At 55.4% G+C, this 23,574-nt stretch overlaps 2 protein-coding genes across 3 annotated transcripts in view; both read left to right on the top strand.

Annotated features, from left to right (window-relative positions):
- The window catches only part of ASCC1 (activating signal cointegrator 1 complex subunit 1), a 102,086-nt gene extending 100,746 nt beyond the window's left edge, over window positions 1-1,340 (top strand). The window contains exon 9 of one of the 2 annotated variants that reach the window (XM_029201068.1): window positions 1,171-1,340. In XM_029201068.1, coding sequence (XP_029056901.1) covers window positions 1,171-1,241 — 71 coding nt within the window. In that variant the 3' untranslated portion in view covers window positions 1,242-1,340. The remainder of the gene's footprint in view (window positions 1-1,170) is intronic. The other variant, XM_029201067.1, reaches the window with a different exon arrangement.
- SPOCK2 (SPARC (osteonectin), cwcv and kazal like domains proteoglycan 2) lies at window positions 1,176-23,110 on the top strand. The gene is made up of 11 exons (XM_029201063.1): window positions 1,176-1,669; window positions 13,957-13,965; window positions 14,350-14,395; window positions 14,654-14,768; window positions 16,267-16,381; window positions 18,017-18,131; window positions 18,515-18,634; window positions 19,133-19,351; window positions 20,849-20,911; window positions 22,382-22,519; window positions 22,615-23,110. Exons 1-11 carry the CDS (start codon window positions 1,481-1,483, stop codon window positions 22,755-22,757), a joined length of 1,272 nt encoding a protein of 423 aa, XP_029056896.1. The 5' UTR covers window positions 1,176-1,480; the 3' UTR covers window positions 22,758-23,110.
- Window positions 23,111-23,574: the final 464 nt, after the last annotated feature.

Raw genomic sequence — 23,574 nt, 5'->3', positions numbered from 1 at the left:
CAGGGCCTCATTGCAGCACCACCTCTAAATCCAACTGCACAGAAAAAGAAAACATGGAAAGGGAGTTGTTGTTTTCTGTTTTCCCAAGGGACCCCAACCCAAGCCATTGATGCATTCAGAATTCCCAGGCAAGCCAGACTCAGGGTGACTATGAACCTTTCAACCTGTGTTTCTTTCCTACTGATTAAGATCATGTTATTCATTGCCTTTGATTTTTTTTTAACATCACAGCAGCCAAGTTTTTTGTTTGTTTTTTAAAGTAAAAACACAAACTAGGGCTTGGGTCCCAAAAGTTTAATATGTTTTGTTCTGTCAGATTATGTTTCCTCTTCAATTTATTTGTGATGTAAACCTCACCCCATTTCTGCTCTGATCCTGGGACTGTGCCCAGAAATGTGTATGTCAACACATTTCTAAAGGCAATGATAAGGATCACAATTTTAACAAAAACTTAAACACCTCAAACAAACCCAGCCTCCCCACACCCCTTTCCCCAGTGGCTTATTAAAATCAACTGAAGTCAAAACCATAGCAAATGTGCCTTTTTCAAATTTACTTCAAGGCAGATGAAATAGCCAGACATTTGCCTTTTAGGGTTGCCCTAAGAAGAGCTAACAAAAAGGGTGACAGCCCTTAAACAGTTGCTTGGGGAGGAGGACATCTGCCTCTGTTTTACCAGCTATTCAGTGCTCAGGCCTTGCCTTGAAAAGAGCATGTGGGGCTGGGCAATAGTTCTCAGGCAGCCAGTTGTTATATGGCTTTTGTCTTAACGAAGCCACCCATTACTGTAGAGCCATAACTCGCAGGAAGCCAGCTGTCAGGGCTGTGGCGCAGGCCCCTCTGGGTGGGAGGCAAGGGGAGAGAAAGAGTGTCTGTGGCCAAATTCCCTTTTAGACACCTGAGCCTGGCTTTGTAACCAGAGAGTTTCGTCTTTTCCTCACTCCCATCTTCCCTGAGGAGACCCGGCACCCTTCTTGCTCTCCAGCCTTGGAGAGACAGCAGGGACATCTCCGGGTCTAGATTCCTTGGTTTGCAACTCCCTAAGTGCTGGGCTGGGCTGGGCTGGGCTCTGCGGCGGCAGCGGATGGCTGGCGTTTGGCGCTCTGATCTAGCGCTTCCCTTTGAAATCTACCCCCTCCTTTTTTTTTTTTTTTTTTTTTTTTTAACCAGGTATGATGATGTCAAACGTGATGCTGATGCTACAGTTACAGACACGGCCCCTGCTGGCGCAGCCTCTCTGATTCTCTCTTCCTCTCTACGTCCGGCGCTGGGTTTTTTTTTTCAGACAAGTGCATCTCCTAACCAGGTCACATTTCAGCTGCGACCCACTATCCGTCTGTCACCGGAGTCAGACCGCAGGAGGAGGGCTGAGGAAGACGACGGCGTTTGCTCCCCCAACTGCGGGGTGGGAAGAAGGACATTAAAATACTGCAGAAGTCAAGACCCCCACCCCCTCACCTCAGGTCGAATTCAGACCACGATGCGCGCTCCGGACTGCGGGCGGCTGGCGCTGCCGCTGCTGCTCCTCACAGTAGCTGCCCTGGCCGAAGGCGACGCCAAAAGGCTCAAGGAGGGCGAGACCCCCGGCAATTTCATGGAGGACGAGCAATGGCTGTCGTCCATCTCGCAGTACAGCGGCAAGATCAAGCACTGGAACCGCTTCCGAGACGTGAGTCTGCGGGGCTGAGAGCGCCGAGGGCTGGGGCTGGGGGTTTGGGGAGGGAGCTTTGGAGCAGAGACCCTGGGGCTGGGAGTGGCGGCTGCATGTCGCAGCCCCAGGCTCCCGCAGCCTAGCCGGTTAATTGCACCAAGAGTAAACAACGAGCACCCACCGGGCTCCTGAGACCCCTCCTCATGTACTCCCCAACCCAGGAGCTGGCGGGCTTGGGACCCCCAGTCCCACACCCTCCCAGAGCGAGGAGTTACTCTGGGGGCGTGCGTAAGCGACGAGGTCTCCCCTTCAGGCTGGGTGCGGAGAGGGGTGCGGATTGCAGTGGGGCAGGGGGAAGGGGGCGGAGGGGAGTAGGGAGGGAGGGGCGGGGACCCTGGCTTTGCCTGGGCCTCCGACCTGCTCCTCTTTTTTTTTGGTGAGCCATCCCCAGGTGTCCCCCTGGGTGGATGCTGCAGGTTCCACATACGGGCCACTGCAGAAGGGGCTGGTCTGGGTGGGGCCGGTCAGGGACAGTAGCATCGTCTTGCGCTTGCCTTCTATTCCCATCTTGGGCTTTGGGTAAAGGAGAGACAGAAGGGGACAGGGCCCTTGGTTGGCGCTTTGAGTTGGGGTCGGGGGGCGCTCTTAGCAGTCCTCCTAAGGCGAGATGGTGAAAGGCGTGTCCGTGATGGGGGGCTGGTGAAAGCAGTGAAAATACCGGAGGCCACCTCTGGGTGGCCCCCAGAGCCAGGTCTGGGGTCCCCATGCTGAGGGACGCGAGCACTAATGGAGGCTGGTTTTCCAGGACCAACCTTTCACGGGGGAGCGCGGCCCAGAAGTTGGGGAGCTGCAACCTGGAGGGAAGACTCCCTAGCCCAGTGGACTTGAAAAGCAGAGGGGAGAGCCCAGTAGCTGGGTATGGGAGCCCTTCGGGGACGCCCGATGGAACCCAGGCTTAACCTTGTGCCGGACTTTGCCGGGTAGGGGGTGGGGAGGCGGCTGCGGAGGAGCGGGCGTCGCTGCAGCACTTTGTTTACGGGCACCTGTAGATCAGAGGGGAAACTGAAGGCTGCCATGTTCGCATAAGGGGAAGTAGGAGTGAGGAGAGGAGGGCAGAGGGCGTGGCTGGGACCCAGAGAAGGGTCCGGGCGGGGGTGTGAGGTGCTGGATGCGCCCGGATGCTCCGGAGGAGAGGAACGGTGGTACCCCGCGATCTGGTGCTTTCCAACACCCTGTCCCCAGAAAACCTCTCCTACGACCCCAATTCTTGCCCCTCATTCCCCAGATTCTCTCATCAGACCCACCTAGTATAACACAGGCCACACCGTGACCTTTCTCATCTTAAATTGTGTGCATCCAGAAGTTCCTTAGCAATGTGTTTAAAACACACATGCTTCATATGATTTCCAGCCACATGATGGAAACAGGCAGAAATATGCATCTTTTTGTTACCCTGAAACAAGTGACTGTTTATCTCCAAAGTCAAACTGGTAGGTTGTAAATTCATCAGGACTCGCATGCTGCCTGGTCCTCAGGGCTGAGTGGCCTGGGCCCGAGTGGGCGGTTTGCACCACCCCACGGCTGGTCCAGTGACAGGAGCCTGGAGCTCCAGCAAGACCTTTTCCACGTCCCCTGCAGGCCCAGCACAGATTAGCTGCAGTCTCCTGCCGCTGCCTGGGAAGCAGCCCAGCCACAGCATCGAGAGCGTGGCAGCAGGCTGGCCCATCCTGAATCCATGTGTCACTTGTCCAGGCCTCCCTCTGACTCGTTGGCAGTTTGATCTTCCATAATGGGCCTAGTGAAGGTCAGAGGGAAAAGAAATGCTTAATCAGAACAGTACAGGTTTAAAAATAAAAGGTTCCTACCCACCTCCCTTCCACTGACTTCCAATAGCCAACTCTGTGGGTGAGGATAGATGACTGACTGCATGACCCCTGGCACAGGGCTGCCCACCTGTCTCCCTGTACTGATGCCAATCACTTCCCCCTTCCTCCCATGCTCATCAGAAAAAAGCCACCAGAATGAAATTCTGCAGGACCTGCCCCCATAGGATTCATGGAAAACTTCAAAGCGTGTGTTGGTTTGCGTGGCCTCAGGCATTTATAGGGTAGATTTCCTCTAAAACCCCATTTAAGGTAGCCCTGGCTATAGGAGAATGGGGTCAGGGAGAGAAGGAGGACAAGGAAGGGTGGGCAGGAGGACCTGGCTATAGGGATCCTTTGGCAGCTTCTGCAGAAATGCAGGAGGCTGCTAGCTCAGAGCCACTGCATTGCATAACTCTAGGGGTGCCATGGTGTGAATGGTGCCCCCTGGAGTTGTGCAGTGCACAGACCATGCACAGGGGCTCTGCCAGGACTGCAGACAGTTCTCATTCCTCCCCTGTTAGCAGAGGCCCCACTTGCCACCCTAAGGACTGAAGGCCCTCTAGTTGGGCACAGTAGCATTGGCTTTATGTACATTTCATCAGGCAAGCTTTCTTGAAAATATGCTCCTTCGCTTCTCAAAAGAGAGGTAGGAGTTTCTTTTGAACCTCTGAGGCATTGCCAGATGGAGCCAGAACCTTGTTGATAATCAGTCACAAAATGGTGCAGGGCCCCCACTCTGCCTCAGTGGAAGGGAGGCAAGCAAGCAGGGGGAGTGGAATATTCTTGGGGAATAGGATCAAGGAGTCGATAGTGTGGGTGAGGGAAATGTCTGCATTTAATGGTTGGACTGAATTGAGGGGGGAGATTGAGAGAATCATGTCGAAGTGGTCAGGAGAAGGAAGGAGAGAAGGAAAGCGCGGGCCGTTGCTCCAGTGTGGAATTGGTCTGAGCTGGTTAGTGGGGAGTTCAGCTTAGCATTCTTCCTCTGAGCACTAAGATTATTAGTGGGGTGGGGTGTTGTGAAGGATTTACTGGCAGAGTAATCCTCCCCTCCAGTGGGCGCAGGGCTCTCACATGTGTCAGGAGAGATCTCTGCCCTGCTGCCGGGAGGAGGGAATTTCAAGTCAGAGGAGATGGGGATCTAGCTGTGCCCTGCTCTGTGCAGGCCTGGGCTTTTTGGAGCCCTGCTCCCTAGTGCTACTATCTCCGAATTCACTCCCTGCAGAAGTGGGTGGATTTTACCGCAGTCTTTGGAACAGAACATCCAGAGCCTGGTAGATAGAGATGGACACTTGAGAGGAGACAGGCCCATTACACAGCATTCTTCCTGGCAGCTTCCAAGAGCTGGCTGGACAGCACTGACCGTTCTTTTTCTTCTTGGCTCTTCTCTGCTTTGTACCCCACTTCCATTACATTTTAATGATACTTATGAGGATCCAGCACAGTGCTGGGCACCCTGGAGGCATGCAGTTAGCACGTGTTGAATCACTGGTTGCAGGGAGTGCTTACATCTGCCGGTCCCTGCAGTCAGCACTTTATCCCTGTGGCCTCTTGTGCCCTCCAACAACCTGTGAGATAGTTACCATTACTTTATATTCCACCCTATATAGGACACAGAGGCACAGAGAAGCTGAGTGACTTATCCACGGTCAAATAGCAAGTAAGCAGCAGAGCTGGGATTTGAACCCAGGTCCTCTAACTCAACTTTGCTTTTTAGAGAACTCTAAGCCTAACCCTTAGTGGAGATGGAAAAGAAGAGTCTACCCTGGCTTGTGCCCTATGAGCTCAAGGATGCCTGGGCAGGAGCAGCACCTCCTAGGAAGGGGGGGGCCAAGGCTCTCAGTGTCTTTGGCAGCCTGCCACCAGCCTGGCCTAGCGACCCTCCAGAGCAGCTCTCTACCCAGGAGAGGCATGAGGCCTGGGTTCAGGTTCTGATTCTGCCACTGCCTGGCAACATCATGCCAGGTACATCACATAACCTCTCTGAACTTCAGTTTCAGTCTAGGAGACTGAAACGGACACGTGAACATGAAGACATCTTGTCAGAGGGCTGGGGGGCATCCATTTCAGGCAATATAGAAAGAAACTCTAACCCCATAGAAAAACCACCAGATGGATCAGTGTTTCTGGGGCTAGCCCACACCATGCCTCTGGCTCCATGAGAATGACACCGATGTATGTTTACTAATTCACTCATTCACTGCAGATCTGAGCACCTCCTCTAGGCCTGTGGCTTCACCATGAACCTGGGGTCTGGTCCAGGGAAACGTCGCCTGCTGGCTACTTAGGATTCTCATGTTTTTATGAACACCAAGTAGGCCAGTAGCAAGTTTCAGCCACAAAGGGCCTCCCTTGTTACCACCCCTCCCCTCTCCCCACCCCATACTGCTGAACCAGTACAAGTGTGGTAATGAGCTGCACAGGTGTTCGTGGATAAGTGTGGGTGTGTGAGAAGAACCCCAAACTGGGTCAGGATGGATTCCATCATTGGGATTTGGGGATGGGAGGCTGGGTCCTGCCCTGTCCTCCTCCTCTTCCACCTCCACTTTGGGTTCAAATCCTCTCCCACGCTGGAGGGGCTGGCGTCGCCCAGAGCAGTGTAGTGCAGTGAGAGACTCTTGAACACCCAGTGGGGCTCCAGGCCTTGGGAAGAGAGGGAGAGAAGAGCACTCTTTGCCTAGAGAGGCCGTCTGAGTCTCCTCTCAACTTCCAGGCAGTCTGCAGAGGATGGCCAGCCAACACCACCCCCTCCATTCTCCAGAAGGTCAGAGGGCTGTCCAGAGGAGTGGAAGAGCTCTATCCTACCCTGAGCCCCAAGGGCCCTGGGAGGGTGCTCAGCTTGTCTTCCTCCCTGGGGGAGCCACTTCCAGTTTCTGGCCCTTGATTTTTCCCTTGGTTTAATGGGCAGCCCTTGTCATTCTGTGACTCCAGAAGATGACGCTAGAGCCCGTCCACAGCCCTCCACCTGCACACATCCCCCACCCCCCTCAACTGCCCCCTTGCCACAAGCTGAGCAGCAGGACTTTGGGTTTAGGAAAAGGATTTTCTTTTTGCTCCTGAGGAGGTATCTGTGACCAGGTCAGGGTTGAGTATGTATTAACCAGAGACCAAGAAACCTGAGAAATGAGGCCTAATGGCATCCTGGGGCAAACACCAGGCTGAGGATGGCCATACTGCCACTGTGTAGGTTCCCTTGTAAGTGTAATGTGGGTCTTCTTAGGGCTATAGACAGGGAAAATGTGTCTAACCTTGGCGGGCAGACCCAGGCCCAGCTGCAAGCTGTAGGGTGATGTGATTCTTGAAATGTCGCAGCCTCTGACCCCCTGAGGGCTCAGCCAGTGTTCAGTTGTATGTGTAGCACCTTCCTTGGGGTTGCTGCAGCATTTATTGGTCATAAACACATTTGGCACATGTTGGTGCTGCTTTGCATCATCACTTATGCTGTGGGCTTGTATCTCAAGAGTCCTCCTGCTGGTGTTTATCACATTCCTCCCAAGGTAAGTCCCTGAGGGTAGGGTCTGGGGATAGACTGCTTTGTGACCTTACCACCCCATCCTCAGAGCATTGCATGGGGTTTTTGTGCACACAGTAGGTGCTCAGTATAAGTATATGCACCGTGGAATAGGAAAGGCAGGAAGGGTCTCAACTAACCTGTCCTCTGAGCCCCTCCCTCTTTTCCCCAGGGAGCAGCACTGTGGATTCAGATGGTAGAGGGCAAAGGGAGAGCTGGGGCTGAGCCACGCTGACTATTTGGGGTGAGCTCTTCCTCTTTCTGGACCCTGAAAGGTTGGGATAGTCACAACTAGAACCCCGGCACCCTGACTCCAATGATTCATTTGTAGGATAAGGGAGTACATGCTACTGTGAAGGAACATTATCCCGCAGGCCTCCCTGTTCTCCCCTGTGTCTGTGGGCCTGGACCCGGCTGCAGCCAGCCTTCCCCTTTCTCCTGGGAAATAGGGGGCTCAAAATTTCCCCCCACCTCAGTGGGCCCACCGAGCAGGTGACCCACCCATCAGACCTGTGGGTGGGTGAGCACAGGGCTTCCTCAGATGGAGACCAGGTTCCCTGAGGCAGGGCATCCTGCCCCTGTGGCTCTCTTCTCTGACATCTGAGAAGAGGTCAAGGCTGCACACAGCAGGAAGGACAAGCCAGGCCGGGCCAGTGTCTCACTCCTGCTTGGACGCAAGCTGCTGGCTCCTTCCCTGATCCCTTGCTCCCTTGCACAGGTTAGAGGACGTAGAAGAGTCTGAACTTGTTCAGGCTCCTTTTCCCCTCTTCTCAAAGTTCTCAGTTTAGGAGAGGGGGGGAGCAGAACTGCGGAGCCTCAGCAGCATTAAGCACTGAGCGCTGAGCCTCCACGTTTTACAGATAAAGGAACCGAGCACACCCAAGCCCATGTGCTCTTTCACAACCCCATATCTGTGTTTTCTTAGCTCCAGTGTCTGGCCCTCCTCAGAGATCCCTGGTATTTAAATCCTGCCCCCCACTCATGTTCCAGAAAGGAAACAGAGGTCCTGAGGCAGCTCAGAACAGAACTCCAGGCCCACCCTCCCCTATACCTCTCTCTTGTTCTCTGCCCTCTATGGACCCCTGGGGCCACTGCCTGAACCAGAAACCCAAAGACTGGGGCCGAGATGCCCCTGGAGCTGTGGAGAGCTCAGGCCCCGCGGAGTGTGGGGATGGGGGTCAGCGCGGGCATACCTGAGGCCAGGTGGAGCTCCTGGCATGCTGGCAGTGATAAGCACATTTTTGTCCTCCAAGGAAATTCCTCCGAGCAGAGAGGAGGTGGGAGGCGGGGAGTCTGCCAGATGCCTGACTCCGTCTGTTTGTCCAGGCCTAACAGCCTCTGCCGCTCCCTCTGAGAGAGGGGCAAATATTTAATGACTGCCCCCCCTCCCAGCCTCCTCCATGTGGAGGGTGCCGCCTCCTCAAGATGCCTTCTGCCTGGGCCTGTGACAGGGGTGTCAGGCCTCAGCTGAGAAGGAGCCAGGCAGGCCCCACTTCACCCCTGCTTGTTCCTTTCTGGGTCCCTCCCTCTGTGCTCCCCGGCTCTTTGCAGGGAGAGGTAGGAGGAGCCCCCAGCTACAAGTTCCCCACTCCTGGGCCTTCTCAGTGGACTGGGTTGCATCAGAGGTTCCCTCGCCTGAGGAATGAGGCCAAAATAATGCCGGCTACGGGGCCTTTCAGAGGTTGAGAGAGGCCTGGCCCACTTCCATTTTTAGAGGTTCTCGATCTATTAAGAAATGAAGAAGGGCCATAATAGGGTTACAGAAGTTATGGTTTCTTTCAAGTCTCATGATGCACATCTTTCGGTCCTGTCGGTGTGCCTCTGGCTGTAGAGCCTCAATTGGAGACGTCAGAAGTCTGCGTTTGAGGCTCCTTGTGACTGTGAGACCCAGAAGTGCCTCTTGTCCACCTTGTCCCCCAGACTCCCACCGTGTGTGCCGAAGAACCCAGCTTCAGTGCTCTTGTTTCGTGAGTTTTGCAAGTATAGAGCTTCACAGTTTACAAAGTGCTCTCACAGCTGTTATCGCACTGGGTCCCTCCGCAGCTCAGGGAGGAAGGCAAGGGAGTCACCCTTACTTTATAGGCAAGGGAAGGGGCTCCAGTGAGGGCAAGGCTCTCTAGGCCACAGTCTTGTTGGCAGTCAGAGGCCAGGCCAGGCCAGTACCCAGTGCCCTGATTCCACGCCAGGGCGAGGGTGGGGGGTGTCAGTCTCTCCATCACACGGTGCTGCAAAGAGGCAGGTGGAGATTTGCCCAGGTGGTTTCTAGCCCTGGGGCGCTGCTCTTCTGCGTGATTCACTGCTGTGTCCCATCCTCCCCACCAGATGGAGAGGCTGGGGGAGATTGGGTTAATTCAAGCTGTGAAGTGAGCGGGTGATTTGGGTGCTAATTAAAATGACAGGAAGTAAACAGCGCTTGGAAACACCCAGCATGTGCCCCCTAAGCCCGACTAGGCTTGCACACTCACTGCCGTTTCTCCCCCAGCTTGGCACAGTGGGCCCTGTCTCCATGGCAACCGGGCTGAGCTGCTGAGATCAAAGCAGGAGATGGGTTAGCTCCAAACCAGCCGAACCAGGGGCGGGTGAAGAGGGTTCTGGAAATGCCTGGAGAAGGGGGGCCCCCAGGTGTCTTCCCCCACCACCGCCAGTCTCTCCACTCTGCTTACAAGACTCCCTGCCTAGGGGTTGGAGCAGAGCTGGTGTGGTGGGAGAAACCACCCATGGGCTGGGATTGGGCCTCCTGGGTCCAGTCTTGGCCTGGGACTTTCTTTATCTCCGAAAATTTATGGAGCAATACAGGGTCCTGGTTAGGGGCACAGATTCTGGAATCCCAGTTCTGGGGGTACCAATACTCTTCTGCTGTGCTGTTGATGTGTGATCCTGTATAAGTCACTTAACCTCTCCAAGCCTCAGTTTTATCACCTGAGAAATAGGATGATAATAGTGATTTTCTCTTAAATTCTCATGAAGAGTAAAATGAGCCAATGAGTGCAAAGTGCATAGCGCAATGCCTGCCACACAGTAATTGCTCAAAAGATGTTAGCTATTATTAGTGTATTTTTACTATTGCTAGGTGCTGGGCATAGAAAGGTGAACTTTATATGGTCTCTGCCCTCGAGGAACTGGCCACCTAAATAGGGCAGAAGCAATGGCATTGCTTGGTGTAACCAGAGCAATAATAACTTCTACTAGGTGCAGTCCACCTGAAGGAAAACTAGATACGGGGCGAGGTTAGGGAAGATGAAGTGTGAAAGCCAGGTTTTGAAAGATAAATAGAAGTTCAGGGGCTGGGTGCAAACATATATTCCAGAGGGGGAAGAAGGCTGTGCCGAGGCCTGGCCAGAGTGATACATCCACTGGAAGGACATGGGGACAGGAAGAGACTCAGAGAAGATGGGCTTTCTTCTGTAGGTGACAGGGAACCCTGTGAGGGTTTTTAAATATAATATTTATTGTGGTTTTTTTCCCCCTTCATTACAAAAGTAATACATGTTCATTGTAGAAATTTTAGAAACTTGGAAAAAGGCAGAAAGATGCCCAGATTCTCTACTCCTCTCCCCCAGAGGAAACCACTGTTAACATTTTGATATGAATGCTTTTTACCTAATCATCTTTAAACATTTTTTTTTCAAAATAAGAGCAAGCTATATATTTAGCGAAGGGTTTTAAGGTGGGAGAAACATGATCAGAATTATCTTCTAGACAGATCCCTGTGGCTGCAGGGGTGTGGAAGATGGGCGGGGTCAGGGAGAGCCCAGAGGAGACCCTGCAGTAAGTGAGGCCGGGGTTGCTAGGGTGGGACCAGTGGGCATGGTGAGGGGAAGGCAGGCTGGAGAGAGAGCAGGAGGTGGAGTGGACAGGACTCTCCTCACACCCCACTGGTCTCTTGCTCTCCCAGTGGTGGCCACTCTCTTCTCCATTTGCAGGGGCCCCTCATGTGGCCTCTCCCTGCCCATTTCCTGTCCCTCCACCATTTTTTCCACCTGAAGTCTCTGGTCTCTCCTGCTATAACAGCTTTTATTTGTTGAGTATTTTGTGGACACCAGGCACCCTTCAGATACCATCTCCTTTCATCTCTGAGCGGTCCAAGAGTTAGGTGCTGAGCTCCTACAGGCCGAGGTGCTTGCCCGAGGTACGCTGGTAAGGGAGCATGGGCTTCTGTGGGACTCCAGGGCCCTCTCTCCCCCTCATCCCGCTCTTTGGCTGGCTGCTCCCATTCTCCTGGAACTGAGGGTCCTGGGATCCAGAACCACTTTGGCCTCCCTCAACCTCATCCACCACAGTGGAGACAAGGAGCTTAGCTAGAACCCAGGGCAACCCTTGTATACAAAAGGGGCTCAATCCCTGTATCCTGAATCAGGGGGAGTCTTAGCCTCACTTGGGCTGGGGTGGGTGGAGATGGCTCCCTACCAGGGCTCTCACAAAGCAGCTGGATGGTGAAATAGCCCTTTCTTTGAACTCTCTCTTCCCCCAGCCCACTCCCCCCTGGATTTCTAATCAGAAATTCTTGGTATTGACCTTTGAGAACCTTCTTTGTTCTGAGTCCCAAAGGCTTCTGCTCACAGCCTGGTTGGAGGTTAAGGCATTAGGTTAGGTCCAGAGTGAGGGGGAGAATGAGCAGGCGTCAAGGCCCTCGGCTAACACCCCTCCCTGCTCCAGTTCAGGTGTGGGTGGGTTCTGGGACACACAGACCTTGTTGGTTGAAAGCAGGTGACTCACACAAGCCACTTCCCCCGTCCTCTTCACAACCTCATGCCCACTCCCCTTCCAGAGGATGATGGAGCAGATATGAAGACCCCAACTCCATGAAGGCCAGTCCCTACTTTTGCCCCAACTTGTAACCCTGGCCTCAACCACTTGGCCATGCTCAGCCTCATTTCCCATCTGTGGTGAGTGGACACCAGGGGAGGGACCCCTCCACCCTGATGAGTTCCTGGAGAAGAAGGGCTGGGTCTGGGCTAGGTTCCTTTGGCCCTGGCATAAAGGGAAATTATGCCGCAGTTCCCTGTCGGCTGCCTGGCGGTCTTCTTAGAAGTTTGCCCAGGGGCTCAAGAGGGTTCCAGCCACGTCCCATGGAATTGGGTGGGTGCCTGAGCCAGGAACCTGGGCTGGTCTGTTGAGTGTCCAGGGGGCCGCCCAGGCCAGGTTCTCCAGAAGCCCCTCCTGTGGCTTTGCTCCTGGGTCCAAGGACTGCAGGACACTTGGCTGCTTGGACACATATGTGGGTTGTTACTTAGTTTCTAGATAAAAACCAACTGGCATTGGGTGAACTGTCTTGAAGTGCCCTTTCCTACGAACACCCAGCACACACTGTTGCTTCACGTGTGTGCATGGGTACAGATGCTCACAGACGAGGACACGCATGCCTGCACATACAGGTGCTTTGGGACACACGCCCATGAGTGTGCACGTGTGAAGACCCAAATGAATGCACACACGTGTGTGTGTGCAGAAGCACACACTCAGGTTTGCACCTGACCCCAGCGTGCTCTACCTGGGTCTGACGCCAACTGCTTGATCAGCATGGCCCCTCTCTGGCCTTTGCCCAGGAGGCTGTGTTGATAAGGGCTCTTGCCCCTGCCTGTTCCTGATGCTTGTCAACTTCCAGGGGACACATCAGAGGCCTCAGAGCCCTTGGGCTTTCAAGGCCCTGTGGGTGCCCTCTGGTGCAGGACCCCCATGCCCTCTTCCCCAGGCCTGACAGGAGTCTGGTCCCTTCCCACCCCTACCCCACAGTGTGGCCTCTGCCCTCATCCTTGCATAGTTTTGATCCTTGGGTGGGACTCACGACGAGGAGGCAGCTGCACGTGGCTTCTGCTGCCCCTTGTCCTCCAGCACCTGGAGCCCCATGCAGAGGAGGCCGGCAGCTGGCTCCTTGGCACTGCCAGCCTCCAGTCCAGAGAAGCCCTCTCCCGCCTGCCTGGCAGAGCTGCCACTGGGAACACCTTGGGAGCTGTTTACTGGTTTTCAGCTGCTGCCTCCACCCCACAGGAGAAAGTGGGGAAACCAGAGGAGCTGGGGTTTTATGCCAGTGAGCTAGGCTGGGTGGGAGCTGCTCTGCCTCTGGCCACTGCGGGGTCCACAGGCCCAGGGGAGGGACTTGCAGCCGGAGGAGGGTGAGGAGAGAGCTCCCGTGTGCCCTGGGTGCCTGACAGTGTGCAGTATCCAGAAGAGAGGTCTGTGCTGGGCATTGGGTGACCTGGGTTCTGAGACGGTGGGACTTGGGTCAGGTCATTTCTTGTCTCTGGACTTCCCGGCCTCTCCTGCACATAGAAGGGGCTGGGACAGATGACCTCAGAGGGCCTTTTCAGGATCTTCTGAGTCTGAGGATTTGCAGCTGGACGATGGTAACTGAGTAAGCTGTTGGGAGGGGCCATGGTCCCCCTTTCTCTCAGTGCACCATCTGAGTTCTGCACGCAAGTCAGACCTTGACTGCAAAACAGGTGTCAGGGGAGGGGACTGCCTAGGAAGGGAGGGACCCTGGTAGAAGGAGAGAGGGTGTTTCTGGAACAGCCAGGGCATAGGCATGAGAATCACTTCCCAGGCAGTATGGGCCCCTCAGACATCTGTCCTGATGGTGGGGTGAGGGCTGGTTCCTTTGGGACCAGCTTCAGGGCCTGAAGTAGAGGGATGGGGCCTCACCCTTAAAGCCATGGGCCTCACCTCTACTGCTCCTAAGGCCAGCCCTGAGCGGGCCCCGGCCTCAAGCTCTCTTTTGTAAAGACATAGGAGTACTGTTCTCCAGTTGGAGGCCATAGAGGTCAGAGGATGGTAGCAATCAAAGACCATTGCCCAGCATCCACAGTCACGTGATGAGGCCTGGGGAACCCTGACCACATGGTCTGAGGGTAGGCCTCACACTAAAATCCTCGTCTCTCCCTCTCTCCTCCTGCTCCGGTTCCCGTGGCCTGCTGCTGCTTGCTGATCCCCAGGAGGTAGAGGTGAGTGCTGCCTGGGGCTCCACTGCATATGTGTCTGCAGCTACACACCCCACTCTCTTCTCTTCCCACTTGCACACTCACCCCAGTTTCTCCTCCCCTGCGTCATCCAGTGTTGGATGGGGGGTGTGGAATAAGGAGATAGGGGAATAGAGGAGAGGCCGGAAGAGATTCTGGACATGGGTTTAGGGGGATAGAGGTCTGGGGGAGGCAGCTGGCAGGGCCTGGGTGGACAGGGGTCATCTGGGAAACCACGAGGATGGTGGCAGTTGGCATGTGGAAGCAGTGGCCCAGGCTTCTCCTCTGTTGGCCCTGGAGTTGAACTTCGGCTCTAGGATGTGAATCTTAGCCCTTCCCTTCTCCCTCACCCGCTCTGTCCTTCCCTAGGATGACTACATCAGGAGCTGGGAGGACAGTCAGCAAGGAGATGAAGGTAACATGCCCCTCCCACATTGGGGAAGGTGACTGACACCCATGAGGACTTGAGACCAGAGGGCAAGTCCTGATCATGGCTTTGGACGCTCCTTGGGGAGCCAGACCAAATGGGGATGGAATTTCCAAGCCGAGGAGCTCTGGTTATCAAGGGCTGATAGAGAGAGGGGCTTCCCAGCTCAGAAGTGGGGCTGGGGGCTCCTGGGCTCTCTAACACTGAGTCCCAGGTGACCTGTGTCCTAACTCTGTGTCCCTGCAGCCCTGGATACCACCAAGGACCCCTGCCAGAAGGTGAAGTGCAGCCGTCACAAAGTGTGCATTGCCCAGGGCTACCAGCGGGCAATGTGCATCAGCCGCAAGAAGCTGGAGCACAGGTGAGGGCCTTGGGGAGGTGGGAGGCCTGGAGGGGGTTTGCTTAAAGAGCAAGGGCTTAACTAATACATAGGAGAGGATCAGTTATCTTTTGCTTCGGAACAAACTACTCCAAAGCTTAGTGGCTTAAAACAACAAATGTGTGTTATCTCACACAGTTCCTGTCAGGAATCAGATGTGGTTCTATTGGATGGTTCTGGCTTAGGGACTGTCAGGAGGTTACAGTCAAGATGCTGGCTGAGGCTGCATCATCTGAAGGCTGCACTCAGGCTGGAGGATCCACTTCCAAGCTCACTCACTTGGCTGTTGGCCCTAGTCAAGGGGACCTCTCCATAGGGCTGCTTGAGTGTCCTCACAACATGGCAGCTGGCTTCCTGTAAGGCAAGTCATTCAAGGGAGAAAGAGCAAGGAGGAAGCCACATTTATGACTTAGTCTTAGAAGTCACACATTGTTACTTCTGCCACCTCTATTTGTTAAGAGCGAGTCTTAAGTACTGCCACACTCTAGGGGAGGGCAATTAGGTTCCATGTTTTGAAGGGAGGAGTGTCAAAGAATCTGTGGACATATTTCAAAACCACCACACTGTATGAGATCAGACACCAAACTGTGGGACCCAGGGAAAAGCACATTTCCTTTCTGGGCCTCGGTGTCCATATCCGTAAGACAAATAGGTTGGCCCAGATAGTTTGGGGTTCCTTCCAGCTCTGACATGGAGCCACTTCATGAAATATTTAAGGTTGTAGCTTCTGAGGCTTTTAGAGGAGGGAAGGAGTGAGGGGCATTTGAGGCCTTAGCTCCAGCCCAAGGACAAGACCCTGCCTGACTCCAAGACCCCCTGGAGAAGGTCCCATTTCCCTCCCCTTTCTCCTTAATCATAGAATCAGAGACCAGAGACTTGGGGTTGCAATCTTAGATGCCTGTAGGGGCCTGGCAGGTAATGTAAATGCATGAAGAGAGCTTGGTGACAGACCACTCTGGTGAGCCCAGGCCTTGTGGAAATGCAGGACCAGGACTCCCATATCTTCCATTTTAACTAGGCCAGAAATCCAGGTTTTTTTATGTGAACTCTTCCATTTTGCAAATGTTCATGAATAACCCAATTAAAAACAAAAACCCTTGGTGGTCAAACAAAATGATCCTACAGGCCAGATGTGACCCATGGGCCATCAGTTTGCAATCTTTGATTTGGTCTTACCCCTTACGCAAGTGTGAGTCCCTTTTACATCTTACACTTGGGCCTGGAGTTGCAACCTGAGGGCCCTGCTGGAAAGGGGAAGCTGGGGGTCTATACCCTGCCCTGTTGGTTCCACCTTTATGAGCTAGAAGAGGGTCTGGCTGGGGGTGATGGGAGGTGGGCAGGGGCAGGGAGGCAGCTGCATCTACTATAGATCACCAAGAGCAACTTCTTTTTGGAACCAGTCTCCTGAACCCTCCCTTGCCCTGTCCGTCTCTCATTTTTGCTTCCACCCCTGTGCCCTCCCATTCTGCTCCTCCTGTAGGATCAAGCAGCCTGCCCTGAAACTCCATGGAAACAAAGACACCATGTGCAAGCCCTGTCACATGGCCCACCTCGCCTCCGTCTGCGGCTCTGATGGCCACACTTACAGCTCAGTGGTGAGGAGCCCTGGCCCCAGGAGGGGTGGGGGTGGGGTGCACTGGAGTCCGCAGGGAGCAGAGAGGACAGCTCAGCTGGGCCTTCTGTGGGGCTCCCAGTACTGCTGTGGGGCCGCATGCACTTGTCAGCGCATTCAGCGTGGCCGACCACAGCAGGGGCACCAAGCCCAGGAGTCTGAGCCAGACCCTGCCCCTGACCTCGGGCAGGTGCAGGTGGGGGCTGGGGCCTGGAGGAGACCGGTAACTGCAAGTCAGAGTAAGTGAGGAAAGGGCCTCATGAAAGTATGGAGGGCAATGAAAGGAAGGAGCTCCATCGTCTAGGTGCTGGGGGTTGAAATCTTCCCATGGGTGGATATCCACGTGGACAGGATGGTTCACCAGCAAGCACCAGGCATTCTGGGGCAGGAGGAAGTAATCCTCCGTGAGATGACAATGTGGGAGGGAACGGTGGTTGGGTGAATGAATTCCAACTTGATGGGATTTTTGTGTGGGTTAAATGAGACAGTATTTGTGAAAGCATTTTATAAACTTTAAAGTACCCTAGAAATGCGGGTGCTAATTGTGAATGCTTCTGCTAGCTGTGAGGAGTTGCTTGGTGTCTGGAGGGCATGGACTGTTAGCTGGAGTTGGGTTCTGGGGCTTAGGAACCCTTTTGGGGTGAGATGCAGATTTGAGAGTCACCCGTTGTGGGTGATGATTGACGTTGGGGAGGGGATGAGGTCACCCAGGGAGAATAAGGCAGGGAGAGAGAATAAGCAAAGGGGCAGAAGCTGCATGGAGGAGGGGTACAGAGGACGTAGGCGGAGCTGGTAGAGAGAGAAGGAGAGCGCTGAGTCACACCACCTGAGGGCAAAGCAGGGTTTGGGCAGGAGGCTGTGGTCTGAGGGTCCCAGTGCTGCCCTGTGGGGAGGTGGAGGTCATCGGGAGGTCTGGCTTCCAGCCCAGCCCCGTGGCCTTGGCTGAGTCACTGGGCTTCTCTGAGCTTCCGTGTTCTCTGCTGAGTCCGAGAAACACAATTCCTCCCTCACAGAACTGTCGGGGGCCAGGTGAGGTCACGTTGTAAAATGCTACGAGGACCCGCTTCCATGAGCGGTCATCCCATGGGGAGAAAACAGACACGACCAGGGGAAAACACTTGAAGGGCGAGGAATGGATGAACCCCTCTGGAAACTGTAAAGGCCAGGGAATTAGCAGATGTTCAGTAGCCAGTAGCTGTTTGTTATCAAGAGAGCCCGTGGAGGTGACTGTGGGAAGGCCATGAGGGAGGGGCCCACAGCCGGTTACCTAGGGGCCAAGGGGCTGTGGGGAGGAAGAGGAGAGGCCAAGAGGGCGAGGAGGGGTGGGTGAGTGGGGGTGAGGGGATGGGGGTTTCCTGGGAAGGACAACTGTGCAGAGAGGCAGGCTGGTGCGGAGTGGGGCTTCTGGGAGCCTTTGAGTCCCCTCGCTTCCTGGGCCTGCTGCCCCTGACCACTGTACACCTGTGGCCTCCAGGGGGATTAGGAGGGCCGTTCCAGGCTGTTCGTGGGTCTGTCCCTCCCATCTCCAAGGAGGAAGGCAGATGTGGCTGCCATGGTTGGCTGGAGGGTGCCCCTAGCAGTGCCCCCGTCACCCAGCCCGACCTTTCTTTTTGTGCAGTGTAAGCTGGAGCAGCAGGCATGCCTGAGCAGCAAGCAGCTGACGGTGAGATGCGAGGGCCCCTGCCCCTGCCCCACGGAGCAGGCCGCCACCTCCTCCACAGGTGGCAAACCAGGTAATGAGTGCTGGGCCGCAGCCAGGCAAGGGGTGGGAGGCGGCTCACTGCCAGGGCCCCGGGACGCCTCCTTCAGGAGAAGTAGCAAAGACAGGGACAGGCCTGAGGGACCTGTGGGTCTGGAGGTCTGGTTTACATGGAGCAGGAGGGCCCCGGCCTCATCCCAGGGAGACTGCGCTGGGTGTTTTTAGTGCTAGGGAGTGAGGCGGAGGAGGAAGGTGGGAGAGGAGGAGAGAGAGCCTCTGATTTCTAACTCCCCTTCCCTCTGGCATCCCACTGCCCAGCCTCCAGGCCTGTAGGGCAGCACCCCCAGCTGAGACCATGCTTGCTGCTTCACCCCACCTTCACCCTCCACCCCCTTCTCCCTGTTCTGCCGACTGCAGAGACCTGCACGGGCCAGGACCTGGCTGACTTGGGGGATCGGCTGCGGGACTGGTTCCAGCTCCTTCATGAGAACTCCAAGCAGAACGGCTCAGCCAGCAGCGGGGCCCACCCGGCCAGTGGTACAGGAGCTGGTTGCTCTGCAGGGGAGGAGGGTGGGAGATGGGGGGACGGGGGTACACTGGGCCACCTGGCTGCACTGGGGAGCACCCACTTTTGCTCCTTCCTGCCAGACCCTGAGCCCCTAAAAGAACCTAAACCTCAGAACAAGGGGAGGGAGGCTTGATCAGACAGGAGGGATTTGGGATAGCTAACAGGAGGAACTTCTTAAAATGAGTGGAAGGAAGCTAAACCCTGAAATGGGTAGCCAAGGGAAGGTAAGGAATTATTTTCCCTGAAGGGCTTTCAAAACAGTGTTTTGACTGGTTTGGGTGCAGTCCTAAGCAGAGGCCGAGGGATGGGCCTTCAGCCATTCTTGAATTTCTCAACGCCATGGTTGGATTCTGAGCTGTCCTGACCCTGAACAGAGGGCTGGGACTGACAGAGAGGTGGAGGGATGAATGGACAGATGGATGGAGCGATTTACCTTGAGCAGGTCTGAACCGTGGCCTTCTCCCCAGGGCTGGACAAGAGCCTGGGGGCCAGCTGCAAGGACTCCATCGGCTGGATGTTCTCCAAGCTGGACACCAGTGCCGACCTCTTCCTGGACCAGACGGAGCTGGCTGCCGTCAACCTGGACAAGTACGAGGTCTGCATCCGCCCCTTCTTCAACTCCTGCGACACCTACAAGGATGGCCGTGTTTCTACCGCCGAGTGGTGCTTCTGCTTCTGGAGGGAGAGTGAGTGTGGCCCCTCCCAGGGCCCCAGGCCCCCGGCCCTGCTGTGCGGGCTCTGCCCCTTGCTCCAGGCTGTCTTTGGGAGTTGGGGTGGCTCCCTCTTGGCTACCTCCCCATGCCCAGAACTTTTCCTGCTCCCCCACTTCCTGCACTCTCTCAGCACCTCATCTCTTGGAGCCCAGGGAAGCCAGCACTTGAACTCCCTTCCTCGGCAGGCTCCAAGGTGGATTTTGTGGGTCCTGAAGCTTATGCACTTTCGGAGGCCTGCTTTAAGGAAGAGTATTAAAAACTACACATGTAAAATTTCTAGGGCCCCTCAGAGGGCTTGGAAGGGGCTCAGGGTTCCTGAAGCTGAAGCTAGGTTGGCTTCTCAGTGATTCCACCTTTAGGCCCATCTCACAGTACTTGCCCCAAATATGTGATTATGCGTGTGATCATTAGCCTTAGAGATATAGCGTCGTTTGTCAGCTTTATGTATCCTGAGCCAGGGCAGGACATGTGCTTAGAGATCATCTAGGCCAAGTGAATAACCATCATCGATGGTTAAACTGAGGTTCCGAGGGCTCAGCTGACCAGCCAGAGGTGGGGTAGCCTGTGCTCTGCCCCTGGTGTTTGGCCTGGTCCCCACTGTGGTCGTGTGATGGGAGTATACAGCAACTGTGGCCCGAGGCTGGGTCTTCCTCTAGGGTTCCGCCATAGCTGGTGTGGGACGCTGGGCAGGCAACTGAATCTTTCCGAGTTCAGTTTCTTCATCTGAATGGGGAGATAACGATACCTCAGAGACTGTTGTGAAGATGAAGTGAGAAAATCTGGGTGCAGAGCACCATGTAAATCACAAATCCCTCTGCCAGTGTGGGGTATTTTGACCAGTTTTACTGCCCGTAACTGCCCAGCCTTCCTGCTCTCTCTGCACAGCTCCAGCACTTTTACTTCCCAGGCCTTTGGAGCTCGTGCTGTCCATTCTGTATAGTAGCCTTCTTGGGCAGGAGGCTGGGAGCTGCTCTCATTTTACAGACAGCCAGGCCCCCGCTGGGAAGGGCTAGGGGACTTCTCAAGGTCACAGACAAGTTAGATTTGGCTGCCAGTTATCTTCAGGCTTCCATCTAATGTTCCCTCCAGTCTTATGTTGCCCCCGGGCCCTCTCACCCTGGGGAATCTGTGCATTCACCTCCTCTTCTGAATCCTGTTTACCCATCCCATGAGTGGCCAGTACCCTCAGAGATACCCCTGGGCTTCTTGGGGGGCCTCAGCACATCCCACAGCCATGGAACAGCCTCTCCCGGTTGGAGCCTGGGTGTTCTTATCTGGCAGAGCCCCTGTGCCAGTTTTGGAGACCTTAGAAGGATCAGTGCATCCCACTGTGGGGCAGCCCTGTGTCAGATCCTGGGTATTTTCATCTTGCAGAGCCCTCTGACTGGGTTTCTAAGCCTTGAGGGGGCTCAGTGAGTCCCATCAGCACCATGGGACAGCCCCCATCAGAGGCTGATTCTCTCCCTGCAGAGCCCCCCTGCCTGGCAGAGCTGGAGCGTATCCAGATCCAGGAGGCTGCCAAGAAGAAGCCAGGTGAGGGGGCTGGGCTCGGCTCAGAGGAGGAGTCAGGTGCCCTGGGGTCCCTCTGAGGCCCAGAGGCTCTAGCCACTGGGTATCATGGAAGATGCTGAGTTCAGAGGAGGCCCTGGCTTAGGAAGACAGGAGAGGGAAACTCCCTCCTGTCTTTATCCTCGTGGTGGGGAAAGGTCTCCCAACCAGCCCCTCAATAAGTGTGTTTTAAGCACTAATTTTGTGCCCATTCCTGCCAGGACTGGAGGTAGGGATACAGAAGGTTCCTAGAACTCTCTGTTCAATTCACTTCAGCCAGGGTGTGTGCAAAGCCCATAGCAGATGCTCGTGTTCTCGGCAAACATTTGAGTGCCAGCCCTGGAGAGACAACAGCAAACCCAGCCTAGATCAGAACTGATGGGCAAGACAGTAGTGGTCCCTGGCCTCATAAAGCACACGGGCTACTTGGGGAAACACAACCCACAAGGTGACACACCAGAAAGACAGAGCGACCGGTTGTGGCTCCTGTATGTAGCTGAGGTGCTGAGGGAGAGCACAGTGGACAGAAGTCAGCCTGGGGTCAGCGAAGGCCTCTCTGGGGAGCTGGTGTTCAAGAGGAGAACTGAGGGATGAGAACGAGGTAGCCAGGAGCAGTGCTGAGGGCAGGAAAATGTTCTTGGGACACAGAAAGGACCCGTGTGGCTGAGCGTGGTGTTTGAGGGGACAGAGGTCCGAGGGGCAGATCCCATGGGGCCTTATAGCTCCTGGGTGCAGCTTGGCCTTTAACTGGGCAGTGAGACCGGCACATATGAAACCAAACACTGGAACCTCCCTGCAAAGCCGTATTGACTGAGAACCCAGTGGCCTTTGGGGGCAGGCACTAGTGCCACTTCTGCCAGGAAGCCAGGATCTTCCTCCTGGAAGCAATCCTCTCTGGTCTGCATTCCCCTGCCCTGGGCCTTAGGGCACATGTCCTGGGGTGACTGGTGTTAACATTTCTATGTTATCTCACCCCTACTAAGTGGGCAGAGTCTATCACTGGGGCCCCAGAGTGGGGATGTCAGCCGGTGTCTGTTAAGTGAACAGAGGAGCAGCCTGAGGGCAGGTCAGAATCAGAGGGCTGGGAGGAGAAGCTGGCGTTGCTGGCAGGAGACAGCCAGGCAGAGGAGCAGCTGTAGGATGGAGGGTGTCTGGCACAACGAGGTCACACTGGCCGTCCTGCAGGACTTGGGAACTGTGGAGGCAGATGGGAGCCGTTGTAGGGGCTGAGCAGGTGGTTTAGAAAGGCAGGTTTTCTTGTTTCTGGTCAGTCAAGCTGGAATAAATGCTGACGTCCAACCCTGGACGTCTGAGCTTGTTCGGTGGTCAGTACCTGCGCTGGCTGGGATCTGGTGGGGTCTGGGCCCCTGTGAACCCAAGGTCCCAGGGCCACCTCTGGGAAGAGCCCACACCCCGAGGCCCCTGCTCTGACCCTGCGGGGCGTGCCCCATTCAGGAGTCTTCATCCCGAGCTGTGACGAGGATGGCTACTACCGGAAGATGCAGTGCGACCAGAGCAGCGGCAACTGCTGGTGTGTGGACCAGCTGGGCCTGGAGCTGACGGGCACCCGCACGCATGGGAGCCCTGACTGCGGTAAGGGCCGGACAGCCGCCGGAGGCCCAGCTCGGTGTGGCAAGGTTTCCTGCTAGCAGGATGCTAACCTGCCCCTTGGCTTGTTCCCCTCACAGACGACATCGTGGGCTTCTCAGGGGACTTTGGGAGCGGTGTCGGCTGGGAGGACGAGGAGGAGAAGGAGACAGAGGAAGCAGGCGAGGAGGCGGAAGAGGAGGGCGAGGCTGGCGAGGCGGATGATGGAGGCTACATCTGGTAGATGGCCCGCGGGGCGCTGGGGCAGGCCAGGGTGCTGACGGCCGGGGAGACAGGCCAGCAGAGGCCTGGACGGAGCAGGCAGATGGCGAACGGATCCAGAAAATAACACTCTGAAGCTACCCTGGCTCCAACGGGGAGGACCCGATGTGCAAGTGTGCATGGCACGTGTGTGGCATGTATGGCCGGGATGTGTGAGTGAGTGTGTGTGTGTGTGTGTGTGTGTGTGTGTGTGGCATGCACTGAAAAAACGTGTCCTTGGTCCACACTGCTACTGGCAGAGTGAGTCACCCAAAGGCCCCTTCGGCCTCCTTGTAGTTTTCTTTCCATTTTAGTTTTAAAATACACACATACACACACTGCAAGGTCAAAACTGATTAAATGAGATGCCCCGTTGCCAGTCCCCCAGCCCCATCCAGGCCCACCCTGACACCCTGGGATTCCTTGTCCTGATTTGCTACCCTCTCCTCAGTCAGTCCTCCCTCATCCTGCCCCTGCCCTTCTCTTTTTCCCTTCTGGAGTCAAGCCCTGGCCTGTGGGATGAGGCCTAGGGACCATCCCTGGGGGCAGAGGGGAGGGAGGGCAGGGAGCTGTCTGCTGGCCAGTTTGGCTGTGACACGCCCACCAGACTCAGATGAGAGGGGCTGGGACACCTGCCTCAGTGAGCGCTTTCCCTTTGCTGGACTCTCCTCCTAACCCAAGCCAGTGTGACCAGAGGTGGCAGAGAAAGAGCTGGGGGCAGAAGCTGAGAGGTGGGGGAGGAAAAGGCCTTGGCAAGCTGCTGGGGAGGGGAGGGGTGGACCATGTGAGGAAGAGAAGGG

Source organism: Monodon monoceros, unplaced genomic scaffold (genome assembly GCF_005190385.1).
Source record: "Monodon monoceros isolate NGI ecotype Baffin Bay Population unplaced genomic scaffold, NGI_Narwhal_1 Super_Scaffold_4, whole genome shotgun sequence".
In the NCBI taxonomy this organism is placed as follows: domain Eukaryota; kingdom Metazoa; phylum Chordata; class Mammalia; order Artiodactyla; family Monodontidae; genus Monodon; species Monodon monoceros.
Note: the sequence above shows the minus strand (reverse complement) of the source record. Positions and strands in the feature narration are given on the sequence as shown.